Source organism: Haliotis rufescens, unplaced genomic scaffold (assembly GCF_023055435.1).
Source record: "Haliotis rufescens isolate VD_foot unplaced genomic scaffold, xgHalRufe1.0.p SCAF_104, whole genome shotgun sequence".
Classification (NCBI taxonomy): Eukaryota; Metazoa; Mollusca; class Gastropoda; order Lepetellida; family Haliotidae; genus Haliotis; species Haliotis rufescens.
The window spans coordinates 331,006-345,939 of NW_025963785.1; the positions used below are offsets into that span (position 1 = coordinate 331,006).

Genomic DNA, 14,934 nt, shown 5'->3' on the forward strand with positions numbered 1-14,934 from the left:
CGATGAAGACAAACACATTGGCTTCCATCTCGCCGGTGAAGTAGAAATCGTGATTCATTGCTAAACCATACTTGTCTCCATTTTCTCATATTCCAAGGCTGTATTGTAAGGCACTAACGCAAGCTTCGTGGTCGATGGATCTGTTGCAAAACACGGACGATAACTGGTCTTCTGGGTTGGATTCCAGCCTCGCGAAGACGTTTCCTGACAGTCTGGTCTGATATCCTCCTAAACCAGGGATGCGTACTGCAGTGTCCTTAGCTGTGGCGTTGTGATGACGTAGGTGGAACAGTCAAATGTAACGATCTTGTGCAGGGGTGGTAACTCTTGGTCGGACAGTTCTCGGACGATCTGCAGTCGAATTGAACTGTGTGTATCGGCCCCAAAGGTGACAAATGGTGCTGTGGTGGATGTTGAAGTGGCGTGCAACAGATGACTGTTTGGATACGTCCTATGGCGATGTTCCGATCGGCAGCGCTGAGTCTTGGCATTTTCAAACTTGAAAAATGTTGACAAATGAATGACAAATTATTGGCTTATGCTTGCCTTTTTATAGCCACTACCACGAGTTATGAATGCCATATCTGGCACGTGCGTTTTGCGTTACTGTTCTCCTCCATGACATTTTTTAACAAGGGTGAGAAAACAATGCCGTTGAAGACATTGCAAATCAACAATGGCTCACCATTTGACTCACCGTTTGTTGAATATCAGGCCATTTTCCAATAACATATATCCAATTTATATGCCAGATTTTTTGTGTAGCCAGGTTCAATGAACTACATACTATCTGTGTTCCCTGTGCCCCCTCTACACGCAGCCCAGGCAGCGAATGGGACTTCTCCCAGGACGCGCTGCCTAGTCAATCGTCTTGTATCGATACAGAAAGAAATGTATCATGTATCGTAGTGTCGCATGAAAACTCACGATGCACCTGTGCACTGATGTATCGTTTCACCCTTGATTGTCACCATTGTTTCGATGTTAAATTTTAACACTCACTCACTACTAAATGGCGATTTAAATTCACTATGACCATAGATTTAAGTGAATTAAAAATACTGGTCCTTGCAATACATTGTCCCGATTTAAAAAAAACAAATGCTGAAGTAAAGACATTTAACACATAGTTTTAGACCCAACTTGTATTAATACCTATGACTTTCTGTAAAGAAAGAAGTGAACATCATCTGCATGGGCACTGATGAAAATGAAATATTACTGGTAAGCGGAACCACTAATATGGTTTGCCATTGGTCTCTAGTCATTAATAGGTCATAAATACTGTAAATAACATAAATACTGTAAATAACATTAATACTGTAAATAACATAAATACTGTAAATAACATAAATACTGTAAATAACATAAATACTGTAAATAACATAAATACTGTAAATAACATAAATACTGTACATAACATAAATACTGTAAATAACATAAATACTGTAAATAACATAAATACTGTACATAACATAAATACTGTAAATAACATAAATACTGTAAATAACATAAATACTGTAAATAACATAAATACTGTAAATAACATAAATACTGTACATAACATAAATACTGTAAATAACATAAATACTGTAAATAACATAAATACTGTACATAACATAAATACTGTAAATAACATAAATACTGTAAATAACATAAATACATGTACTGTACATAACATAAATACTGTAAATAACATAAATACTGTAAATAACATAAATACTGTAAATAACATAAATACTGTACATAACATAAATACTGTACATAACATAAACACTGTAAATAACATAAATACTGTAAATAACATAAATACTGTAAATAACATACCTGTCACCACCTCACTGTCCAGCCCTGAGTCAGGCGACAAGCTTCTCTCCAACTCTCTCCTGCAGTGAAGGATGAGATTGACATGACCATTAAGTGTGTAGAGATCTCATCACCATGCTTGTGTTAAGAAATATTTGATGTTAAATACTCTAATAGTTATTGTTGAAGATACATAGTTTGTTTCTTGTTTAATGCTGCAATCAGCGATATATCTCCCTGTAAATGATGGAGTCTGGACGAGTCAAATCATTACGGACATTAACAGCCACACCCATCAGAAAACGATGACATGAAATGAACCAAATGACCAAGCCTGACTACATGATCCATTTAATAGTCTCTCACAACAAAGATTCCTTGGAACCTCTTCTATCCTGGAATCCCCAAGAGCAACATTTAACCAGATTATAGTCCAGTTCAAATGAGAACACATATTTGAGAACAAAATATTGTGTCTCCCAGACAAAAAGAATCAAATATTGTGTCTCCTCACAAAAAGAATCAAATCTTGTGTCTCCCAGAAAAAAAAAAGAATCCAATATTGTGTCTCCCTCACAAAAAGAATCCAATATTGTGTCTCCCTCACAAAAAGAATCAAATAATGTGTCTCCCAGACAAAAAGAATCAAATATTGTGTCTCCGTCACAAAAAGAATCAAATATTGTGTCTCCGTCACAAAAAGAATCAAATATTGTGTCTCCCTCACAAAAAGAATCAAATAATGTGTCTCCCAGACAAAAGGAATCAAATATTGTGTCTCCGTCACAAAAAGAATCAAATATTGTGTCTCCTCACAAAAAGAATCAAATATTGTGTCTCCCTCGCAAAAAGAATCAAATATTGTGTCTCCCTCACAAAAAGAATAAAATATTGTGTCTCCCAGACAAAAAGAATCAAATATTGTGTCTCCTCACAAAAAGAATCAAATCTTGTGTCTCCCAGAAAAAGAATCAAATATTGTGTCTCCCTCACAAAAAGAATCAAATATTGTGTCTCCCTCACAAAAAGAATCAAATAATGTGTCGCCCTCACAAAAAGAATCAAATAATGTGTCTCCCAGACAAAAAGAATCCAATATTGTGTCTCCGTCACAAAAAGAATCAAATATTGTGTCTCCCAGACAAAAAGAATCAAATATTGTGTCTCCCTCACAAAAAGAATCAAATATTGTGTCTCCCAGACAAAAACAATCAAATATTGTGTCTCCCAGACAAAAAGAATCACTTTTAGGGTTGGTAGTTATTGTGTCTTACCGTTTCCTCTCCAGCACTGACAAGTAATTGGCTTCATCCTGCAACACATATTCATCATACAGTTACCGGCAAAAGAAATGCAAACCATAGAAACATGTAGAGAAAATGTATGTTAAGAAGAGATGTTTCCAATGTGTACCACTTAATGACAAAACTTACAATCATTCAAGTGTTACCACAGAGTGACCTTATTCTTATCATGATATGCTGCATGTGATTTCCAAACTTTCCGCGCTTTCTCAAATTATTCTCAAATTTCAAAGTCTGTCTATGAAGTTTTATATTCTTTTGACAAGTTTTAGTGAAATGTCTGATCACATTGCATTCCTTATTAGGGATGTATAGCAGTTTGAAAGGAGTGGAATATTTTAGATGTGACTTTTTCTCTGACGCAGGACACATTCAAACATCATCAAGTAGCTTGTCTCAACAGTGGTATGCTAGAACGCTGATCAGTCCGTAGAGTCATATAGTCAATATCATTAGAATTACTGTAATTTTGACTAATCAGGGTAACAGTTTCTGTTGCTTACTAATCTGTTATATTCTGTCAACGTCAAGATTTCCTTCTTCTGTTCTTGTATTAGACTTCATGTTAGGTTTGTTTGAATGAACAAGAGGATTTGCAAACAGATGTGATAATAAATGGTTAATTTAAGATACACCTTACTTGGTTGAAGTTGTGAACATCCATAAGAATTCATGCTTCATAATGATTTAAATATTAAACTATACAACAATAACCATAACCATACAACTTTACTGTTGGACCTGGCATGATAATGTAAACATGGTTTCTTGCCACATACTTCCTGTCTTTGACCTTTGTTCTCGCCGCGACCTCCACCTGACCTTGGCTGCCAGAAGGATGTACTCTTCTTTTCAGTATGCTGAAGCTCAAACTTTCGGGGTGCCTGCAACAGTGTTGACAAATCATGCATTGGCAATTCTCCAATTTTAGTTCGTTTAGTTACTTCCACTTCAGTTATTTCATACTTGGAGAATATTTTATATAATAATTTTTTTTAATCCGACTTGAAATATTTTGTCTCTAGCTAAGATGTTAGGTGAAATGGGGTTTAATGTTGTGTTCAAGATTATTGCATTTATGTACATCTAAATACCTTAGCATTTGGTATGAATTAAGGTACACATGACATGGCTATAAAGACATATGTATTCTTTATCTCATCTGGAATATACTTGGTATTCTTGTAAATATTCCAAGAAGCTGCATCATAACTTGTGACCTTGACCTTGACCTTGAACAATACAATGATGACAATGAATCACCTTCCAGTTTGATGCAGACTTCTTGAAGTCCATGAACTCTGTGGTGGACTTGGTGCCCTTCTTGATGTCCAGGGGTCTTCCTTTAGGGATGTCATACTGGCGGTCGGTGGAGAAGGGTGACCTTGACATGATGGTCTGACGTTGCTTCTTCTTCACCTTGAAGAACCTAGGTGCTGAAGAACCATATGGAGCAAGGGTATGACACCTCAATACAAAGACACATGTCAGTTTCACAACATTTTGTCACATATATTCACACGGAATTTAAACCTGAAATCTTTTGATTGCTTGAATATCTACAATGATGTTCCACTCACTTGCAGAAGATAAGATACTGATCTGCCCACATCCAGTGAAACCTTGAACTTGAACACACATTTAAGATGGTAACTTCATGATCCAAGCAAACTCCTGTTTTTATAGGAATGTTTTTATAATGTTTTAAGACTGTTTTTAACAGTGATCACATGTTACTAATCATGACACATGAGGCCATACGTATGAGTGAGTGAGTGAGTGTGTGATAAATTGAACCTTCAACATGACAAGCTAACACTTAACCACAAGGCTACCCAACCGCCCCTTAGGCCATATGAAGACAAAGAATACCTTTATACAAACTCTGCTTCTTTGAATCTGTTTCAGTAGTATCTGAAATAGTCATGGAAATATGTGAAACGTGTCTACTGAGTTAAGATACACAGTCACTTAGACTTCAGATAAAAGCTTTTCATCTGTTGATGCTAGACAGGTATAGATCAAATATAATCTGCTAAAACATCTCAGTTTTCAAACTCTGACTTACAACTGCATTAACAATGCTAAATACTGAGGTTTTTAATTAGAAACTTGTAGAAAATGTAGGTGGCTATTGGTTCAAACATAGCATACAATGCATATCTCTTGATCAGTGAGGTAAAGTTACATTTTGTTGCAGTGTGTTACAACAAGGTCACCATACAATACACAATACAGGAAAACTTGAGCACTAAGCATATTTCTCATGAAAGGAAATGAACACAAGAACCCAACAGATACATGTTTTGAAACTTCAGTGCAGTAAAATACAAGGATTTCTCAATTCTTGTACATACCAATAGAACATAATATTTTCCCCCATCATTTGTATACTCCCCAGGGAGCTGAGAATGAAAAATTAAGTGCACTCTGATCCACTGACTCGGGTAATAATAATGCAACGCTTTGTGTATGCTTTGTGTAAGGAGTTCTGCACTTTCAAACAGACTATAACCATTATAATAATATTTACTTTTAACTTTTAACTTTATGTTTAAAAAAAATACATAACCTCACACTACAAAACATGGTCATTGTTATACGGATCCCAAAAGTAAACCTATATTTTATATTCCGGTACTAAGCAATTCAGCACCTTCCTCCTTGTCAGAGTCGACGATGTTGCTGGTGTCGTACATGCTGTCACTGTCCCAGCCTCGTAGCCGGTCAGTGTCGGGTCTGGAAATGGTCTGTGTGGTCTGCCTTGTGGTGGGTTCTGTTGGAACACTCTCCTCCTTCTTCACCTTCTTCTTCAGCTTGAAGGCTGCAGAATATATAAACTTTATAAAACCAAAACCAACCTAGATTTTAAAAAGCAACTCTAGTCAGTTCTATGAAATCAGCATCAGGAAGGAACAACTGTGTTGTGTAATAGTGGATTTCATGGAATATATGTTTGTCTAGATGTCTGGCTAACCCTGCCAGATACAGTCTGTTTTTTGAGGAGGTATGACAATGGTCTACTATACTCAATTAAACTGTCACCTGACAGTAGACAGAAAGAAGAACAGTGATTACTTGTGGTCTCTCCACTCTCCACTCACTATATTTCTTCTTGGTGGCATCCCTGGTCTGTAGGATCTTCTCCAGCCTGGTGTAAGACATAGCATCCGAGTCCGTGTCCACTTCTGGAATCCGGACCATGCTCGGCTTGTAACCCTCATCCCCACCTTCCTCCCCAACCTCATCCCCAGCAGCTGGTGACACTGAAACGACAATAACTGAATACTGTTTTTGTTTGTTTGTTGTTTAACACCAGCAATACTCAGCAATATTCCAGCTATATGACAGCGGTCTGTAAATAAATTGAGTCTATAGGCAGATTCAATGACACATGCACACGATATGCAAATTCATTTATGTAACTTATGTTTTCTTTTCTTTGTTACTTAACGCCGATTACGGCAATATTCCAACTATATGAAGACGGTCTGTTTATAATCAACCCTGGACCAGACAATCCAGTGATTGATGTCATGAGCATCGATCCACGCAATTGGGATACGATGACATGTTTTAACCACGTCAGCGAGCCTGACCACCAGATCCCTTTAATCGTCTGTTACTGTAATTATCTGTGTCACAGTTAGTGCTCCACAGTACAAAGGTAGTGACATGGGACCACTTTCTCCTCCCAGCACATGCTCTGGCTACACCTATGGGTGTATTTCTCATACAGCACATGCTCTAGCTACATCTATGGGTGTATTTCTCATACAGCACATGCTCTAGCTACATCTATGGGTGTATTTCTCATACAGCACATGCTCTTGCTACACCTATGGGTGTATTTCTCATACAGCACATGCTCTGGCTACACCTATGGGTGTATTTCTCATACAGTACATGCTCTGGCCACACCGATGGGTGTATTTCTCATACAGCACATGCTCTGGCTACACCTATGGGTGTATTTATCATACAGCACATGCTCTCGCTACACCTATGGGTGTATTTCTCATACAGCACATGCTCTGGCTACACCTATGGGTGTATTTCTCATACAGTACATGCTCTGGCTACACCTATGGGTGTATTTCTCATACAGCACATGCTCTGGCTACAGCTATGGGTGTATTTATCATACAGCACATGCTCTCGCTACACCTATGGGTGTATTTCTCATACAGCACATGCTCTGGCTACACCTATGGGTGTATTTCTCATACAGCACATGCTCTGGCTACACCTATGGGTGTATTTCTCATACAGCACATGCTCTGGCTACAGCTATGGGTGTATTTCTCATACAGCACATGCTCTGGCTACACCTATGGGTATATTTCTCATACAGCACCTGCTCTGGCTACACCTATGGGTATATTTCTCATACAGAAAATGCTCTGGCTACATATATGGGTGTATTTCTCATACAGCACATGCTCTGGCTACACCTATGGGTGTATTTCTCATACAGCACATGCTCTGGCTACACCTATGGGTGTATTTCTCATACAGCACATGCTCTTGCTACACCTATGGGTGTATTTCTCATACAGCACATGCTCTTGCTACACCTATGGGTGTATTTCTCATACAGTACATGCTCTGGCCACACCGATGGGTGTATTTCTCATACAGCACATGCTCTGGCTACACCTATGGGTGTATTTATCATACAGCACATGCTCTCGCTACACCTATGGGTGTATTTCTCATACAGCACATGCTCTGGCTACACCTATGGGTGTATTTCTCATACAGCACATGCTCTGGCTACACCTATGGGTGTATTTCTCATACAGCACATGCTCTGGCTACAGCTATGGGTGTATTTCTCATACAGCACATGCTCTGGCTACACCTATGGGTATATTTCTCATACAGCACCTGCTCTGGCTACACCTATGGGTATATTTCTCATACAGAAAATGCTCTGGCTACATATATGGGTGTATTTCTCATACAGCACATGCTCTGGCTACACCTATGGGTGTATTTCTCATACAGCACATGCTCTGGCTACACCTATGGGTGTATTTCTCATACAGCACATGCTCTTGCTACACCTATGGGTGTATTTCTCATACAGCACATGCTCTTGCTACACCTATGGGTGTATTTCTCATACAGTACATGCTCTGGCCACACCGATGGGTGTATTTCTCATACAGCACATGCTCTGGCTACACCTATGGGTGTATTTATCATACAGCACATGCTCTCGCTACACCTATGGGTGTATTTCTCATACAGCACATGCTCTGGCTACACCTATGGGTGTATTTCTCATACAGTACATGCTCTGGCTACACCTATGGGTGTATTTCTCATACAGCACATGCTCTGGCTACAGCTATGGGTGTATTTATCATACAGCACATGCTCTCGCTACACCTATGGGTGTATTTCTCATACAGCACATGCTCTGGCTACACCTATGGGTGTATTTCTCATACAGCACATGCTCTGGCTACACCTATGGGTATATTTCTCATACAGCACCTGCTCTGGCTACACCTATGGGTATATTTCTCATACAGAAAATGCTCTGGCTACATATATGGGTGTATTTCTCATACAGCACATGCTCTGGCTACACCTATGGGTGTATTTCTCATACAGCACATGCTCTGGCTACACCTATGGGTGTATTTCTCATACAGCACATGCTCTTGCTACACCTATGGGTGTATTTCTCATACAGCACATGCTCTTGCTACACCTATGGGTGTATTTCTCATACAGTACATGCTCTGGCCACACCGATGGGTGTATTTCTCATACAGCACATGCTCTGGCTACACCTATGGGTGTATTTATCATACAGCACATGCTCTCGCTACACCTATGGGTGTATTTCTCATACAGCACATGCTCTGGCTACACCTATGGGTGTATTTCTCATACAGTACATGCTCTGGCTACACCTATGGGTGTATTTCTCATACAGCACATGCTCTGGCTACAGCTATGGGTGTATTTATCATACAGCACATGCTCTCGCTACACCTATGGGTGTATTTCTCATACAGCACATGCTCTGGCTACACCTATGGGTGTATTTCTCATACAGCACATGCTCTGGCTACACCTATGGGTGTATTTCTCATACAGCACATGCTCTGGCTACAGCTATGGGTGTATTTCTCATACAGCACATGCTCTGGCTACAGCTATGGGTATATTTCTCATACAGCACCTGCTCTGGCTACACCTATGGGTATATTTCTCATACAGAAAATGCTCTGGCTACATATATGGGTGTATTTCTCATACAGCACATGCTCTGGCTACACCTATGGGTGTATTTCTCATACAGCACATGCTCTGGCTACACCTATGGGTGTATTTCTCATACAGCACATGCTCTCGCTACACCTATGGGTGTATTTCTCATACAGAACATGCTCTGGCTACACCTATGGGTGTATTTCTCATACAGCACATGCTCTGGCTACACCTATGGGTGTATTTCTCATACAGCACATGCTCTGGCTACATCTATGGGTGTATTTCTCATACAGCACATGCTCTAGCTACATCTATGGGTGTATTTCTCATACAGCACATGCTCTCGCTACACCTATAGGTGTATTTCTCATTAATGTTCGCAGAAAAAGCCAAGAACATCCAGTCAGTGTTAAAAGAGAGACAGCGTTCACATTGATTACCATGCTCTTTATTGTTTCATTGCAATATTTCGGTAGAGATGCTAGTACCCTTAAGCAGGTGATAACGGTACACCTGCTTGATGAAGGTACTATCACCTCCACCAAAATGTCACAAGAATAAAGACATTGAAATCCATTCACTTAACTCTGTTTTCCTTCACACTACAGCTTCCATAATGCTACTTACATTATAGGGGGTTATGACAAGATAACTACTTTCAGAAGCCTATAATGTTTAAACAGTGGTGGTTTCCTTCTAGAAAACCTGTATTATTACTGCTTACGTGCTCGTTTTGTAAATAGTAATTCTTTCCAAAACTTGCATCCAACAATAGGGGGTGCGCATTATGCTCATGAATAAGTGAGTTTGGTTTAATCCACTTTTAGTAGTATTCCATCAATGTCACAGCAGGAGGACAATAGAAATGAGTTTCACACATTGTATCCATGTTAGGAATCAAACCCTGGTTATTGACGAGCATATGCTTTAACCACTTGGCTACCCCGCCCCACTCTATAAACAAGAAAATATTGTAATATTTAAATAAAATCATGAAATGAACTTCATTATGGTCACACTTTTTTGTATTGTTTTATGGTTCCGCCAACTGTAAATTTGGTAGAAATGGACAATTATTTTTCCGAATTTGATCCTTTTGTTTATCCTGCAGATAAACTTACAGCATATTGCACTCAAAAAATGTTTTCTAAAGCACGATCCACTGAGGTTGACATATTAAACATCATCAGAGAATCAAAATAAAGTTTGTTGTCTTTCCTGAAATTGATAGGATGCATAGATACACTTCAGTATTCCCGCTTGATTCGTAAAGTTTGCACTGCTTAAAGCAACAACTGTGGCAGGCTCTCCTCCCACATAAAACTATTTATAGTTTTTTATACCAGAAGACCTGTAGTGGAGCAGAAAACTACAATTAATTGAATTGCTTTTTTATTCTTTTTCCCCCCTACCTGCCGACAGTTATTTTCCTGTAAAACATCTGAAAAGCAAGTAAAAATAAAGTAAAAGGTGTAGCCTGACAGTACAAGTGAAATATACATACCTAGTCCTAGTTCCTTCATTTTCTCCAGAGTTAGTTCATTCAAAGGGATGTCATACAGCCAGGGGTAGTGGGCAATCAGCCGCGTCCACAGCGCGTCCTTCGCAGCCTGCGACATCGCATGCTCCGCTACAGGCAAACGAGACAAAACCTAATTAACGAGCGAACATTGTATACAGCAGGTAGTAGGATAGGGGTTACACAGAGGCATAAAGTGATTGGTCAGAAGAACAAGTTGTATTGCCTCAACCCATTCTGTATTTTGTCTGTATTTGTTGTCATGTAGAAACAAAACTATAGAAGTCACACACATGTTTTCATAAATACTCAAAGAAACACTTTGCTATCAAATTTAAAGTTGTTCATAACAGTAAATTTGGTTTAGATCACTCCATATTATAGATAACAGTAGGTTGTCATCCCAATATCTTGATTCAAAGTCAGTTTGAATAATTTCCTTTGATAATCAATCAATATCATTAAAAGCACATTATCATCAGGCCAGTTCTTGAGTGGTCATATGACCAGTTGAGCTAACAACCATACACTTCATCCTCCTTACATTCCAGCAGCAGCCTGAGTTCCTCCTCAGGGATCCGAGGCATCCAGCTGGACGGGTGTTTGGACTCATCTTCTCCCTCTGGTCGGTCCCTCTTCCAGTAGGTGTAGCCTCCCCCTGTCTTCACCGGCTGGTCATGGTGGACGCTGCAAGTGGAGCTAGTCTTAGAGGAATTGTTTGTTTGTTGTTTAAAGCCGCACTCAGCAATGTTCCAGCTATATGACGGCGGTCTGTAAATAATCAAGTCTGGTACAGACATTTCAGTGATTGATGTCATGAGCATCGACCAGAGCAACTGGGATACGATGACATGCATCAACCAAGTCAGCGAGCCTGACCACCCGATCCCGTTAGTAGCCTTTTACGGCAAGCATGGGTTGCTGAAGACGCTGGTGGCATGTCAGTATGGACAATATAAGAATGGAAGCAACCAAAGGGATCGCATAAAAACAACACAGTTTTAAATTATTTTTTAAATTGATATTACGACCACAGATGAAAAATTTGGGAAACATTTGCCCTGCAAATAGTGGCTAAAAATGGCCTTACTGGAATGTGGTGGCCTTGTTGCAGCCATAGCAGAACCCTGCCCGGCGACATCCTTTGCAGAAGCCCGGGAACTCATACAGAGCCTCTCGCTTGTCATCGGCGGGGAACACCTTCTGATGCAGCAGCAGTCTTGCAACGATGTGGAAGTAGATGCGGTCACTGCTGCCGCCAATCTGGCTGTAGAGATTGTTGAATGCTGACAGTCTGGGAAGTTGGCGTAGGCTGGAAAAGAATGACAATCATATAATATATTTAGTTTGACTTTACAGATGTGACGAGAAACGAGAAACAAGCCAAACCTTCGACTGATTGACAGTAAGGGGCAGTAACTCCAGCCACATCTGGGTATTTTGCCTTGACATGTTGACATTTTTTTCACACCGAGCTGATTTTCTTGGGGGGAAATGCACAAACCAACTCTAAAAAAATAGCCTTATATATGCAAATGTTCATGTTAATTTACGATCATTTGGTTTTGAGGTTTCGGTGAAAAACTCACTTTAGCTACCAGTACATCATCTACACTGTCCAAAATGAAACGGTGATCATGATACTCTAAAAATTGGCATGGGGGTTGGTGGGGTAGCCTTGTGGTTAAAGGGTTTGGTTGTCATGCCAAAGGTCGGGTTTGATTCCCCACATGGTACAATATGTGAAGCCCATTTCTGGTGTCCCCCACCGTGATATTGCTGGAAAATTGCGGCGTAAAATCAAACTCACTCACTCAATATAGTCAACATAGAGGATCAAGTGATCACTGTCCATGATTACAAACTAACCACATTAATTTTGAATATGTAATGGACATTCGGGGTAGATTCATTAAGGTCACATGAAATTGGTTCACTATGACAAGACGTTGCTTTATCATTGACGATGAGGGAACTGGTGAGGTGGTAATTTCCATCTGTCTGAAAGTTGTGCCTCTTACTTTGTGCTATGATCCAGCTATATATGAATTTATTTTTAGTGATGAAACTTAACTGCGAGAACAGCTTGGCCTTCAATGACATTTATCTCAACTTGTTTACATCAACAAAATTGTTTACAAAATTTCGCAAAAGCCAAAACTGCATTTGACTGAAAATATGCTTATTTTGATTTATATTGAACCGTTTCATATTTGTTTTAAACTTATATTTTCCATGTGTTCTCAAGAATATTATCCTCAAATCAACCCTGACAAAATTCAAAGTGTTCACATTGCCTCTCCCGTCCTGACATATCGACCTTATAAATTCTTAAATCAGGAAACATTATGTGCCCTAAATGTTGTTTTTTTATTTCTAAAAAAGTTAAATAAAGATTTGAAGATAGACTTACACAACATACAAGCATACATACTAGCACAAATGACAAGAGTACCATGGCAAAACCATCTGTGACTGTGGCCTACCTAGCCTGGGACCTGTGGACAAGACTGTCCGTGACTGTGGCCTACCTACTCTGGGACCTGTGGACAAGACTTTATGACTGTGGCCTACCTACCGTTGGACCTGTGGACAAGACTGTCCGTGACTGTGGCCTACCTACTCTGGGACCTGTGGACAAGACTTTATGACAGTGGCCTACCTACCGTTGGACCTGTGGACAAGACTGTCCATGACTGTGGCCTACCTACCCTGGGACCTGTGGACAAGACTGTCTATGACTGTTGCCTACCTACCGTTGGGCCTGTGGACAAGACTGTCCGTGACTGTGGCCTACTTACCCTTGGACCTGTGGACAAGACTTTATGACAGTGGCCTACCTACCGTTGGACCTGTGGACAAGACTGTCCATGACTGTGGCCTACCTACCCTGGGACCTGTGGACAAGACTGTCTATGACTGTTGCCTACCTACCGTTGGGCCTGTGGACAAGACTGTCCATGACTGTGGCCTACCTACCCTGGGACCGTGGACAAGACTGTCCATGACTGTGGCCTACCTACCCTGGAACCATTGGACCTGTGGACAAGACTTTATGACTGTAGCCTACTTACCGGTGGACCTGGGGCTCTTGGCTGACAGACTCCTTTGATATACTGGGTCTATCCATCTCTTTATTCTTTCACAGGATCACATGAATAGTCTATGTTTCACATGCTTTTGCACATTCAAGAAATTAGTTTCCACACAAATATCCCACTCTCATTTGTTCCTTGTACATGAACTTGACGAGTATTTCCTGATATATTCTTCCTGGTGAGGTTCATCAAATGAACAAACTGGCGAGTTACACAACAGTCGATCCGTACCGTCAACACAGGATAAATAATCTGTCCATATCCTCTTATATCCAAGTGGAATTTGGTTGATGTCCGCCATGCATGAGAGACAGACATCCATCAACAAGAGTGAGTGGGGAAAGTAGTTTCATAATTTCTCATCATCAGTTGTGGTCAACACAATTGAGAGAGCTAACCGTTAGGGGAGAGGGAATTTAAGTTTGGTAGGAAATGACCGTATTCGGCCGACATGACCACACTAAAATGTTATTCAAGGTAATCCTATCTCATAGATGGATCCTAAGGGTGTGTGTGTGCGAGGGGGGGGGGGGAACCTAAACGTATGTTGTACATGTAAAATTGACTAAGGGAGGATTTTGATATTTAGGACCCTTCCCTTTTAAAAATGCTTGATCCGCCCTTGTGTTTTATTGATTTGGAAGCATTTTCTTTCGTGATACTATGCTTATAACGAACATGCTTATAATGAACTGACCGATATAACGAACCTATTTTTCAGTCCCTGTCATTTGTTGTATATACGATGCTGTATATATACTTATAACGAACTACGGTTATTACGAACTAAAATTAGTGGTCCCTTTGAGTTCGTTATAACCGTAGTTTACTGCCTTTGTTATATTGTTTCATCTAAAGAAACCATTCTTGCACAAAACATATTGCCAAACTTCCACAACACATACATCCATTTTACACACTACATGATCACTCTTGTAGAACTCATGTCAACACTTACACAGCACATATATCA

At 39.9% G+C, this 14,934-nt stretch overlaps 1 protein-coding gene across 2 annotated transcripts in view; it reads right to left on the minus strand.

Annotated features, from left to right (window-relative positions):
• Positions 1-14,934, minus strand: part of LOC124131614 — a 73,846-nt gene that overhangs the window by 34,108 nt on the left and 24,804 nt on the right. For both annotated transcript variants that reach the window (XM_048391996.1, XM_046494993.2), the window contains exons 3-12: positions 11,954-12,175; positions 11,408-11,550; positions 10,849-10,974; positions 6,215-6,376; positions 5,767-5,934; positions 4,983-5,024; positions 4,374-4,546; positions 3,890-3,994; positions 3,081-3,118; positions 1,828-1,886 (exon numbers count right to left, since the gene is read on the minus strand). In XM_048391996.1, coding sequence (XP_048247953.1) covers positions 1,828-1,886; positions 3,081-3,118; positions 3,890-3,994; positions 4,374-4,546; positions 4,983-5,024; positions 5,767-5,934; positions 6,215-6,376; positions 10,849-10,974; positions 11,408-11,550; positions 11,954-12,175 — 1,238 coding nt within the window. The remainder of the gene's footprint in view (positions 1-1,827; positions 1,887-3,080; positions 3,119-3,889; positions 3,995-4,373; positions 4,547-4,982; positions 5,025-5,766; positions 5,935-6,214; positions 6,377-10,848; positions 10,975-11,407; positions 11,551-11,953; positions 12,176-14,934) is intronic.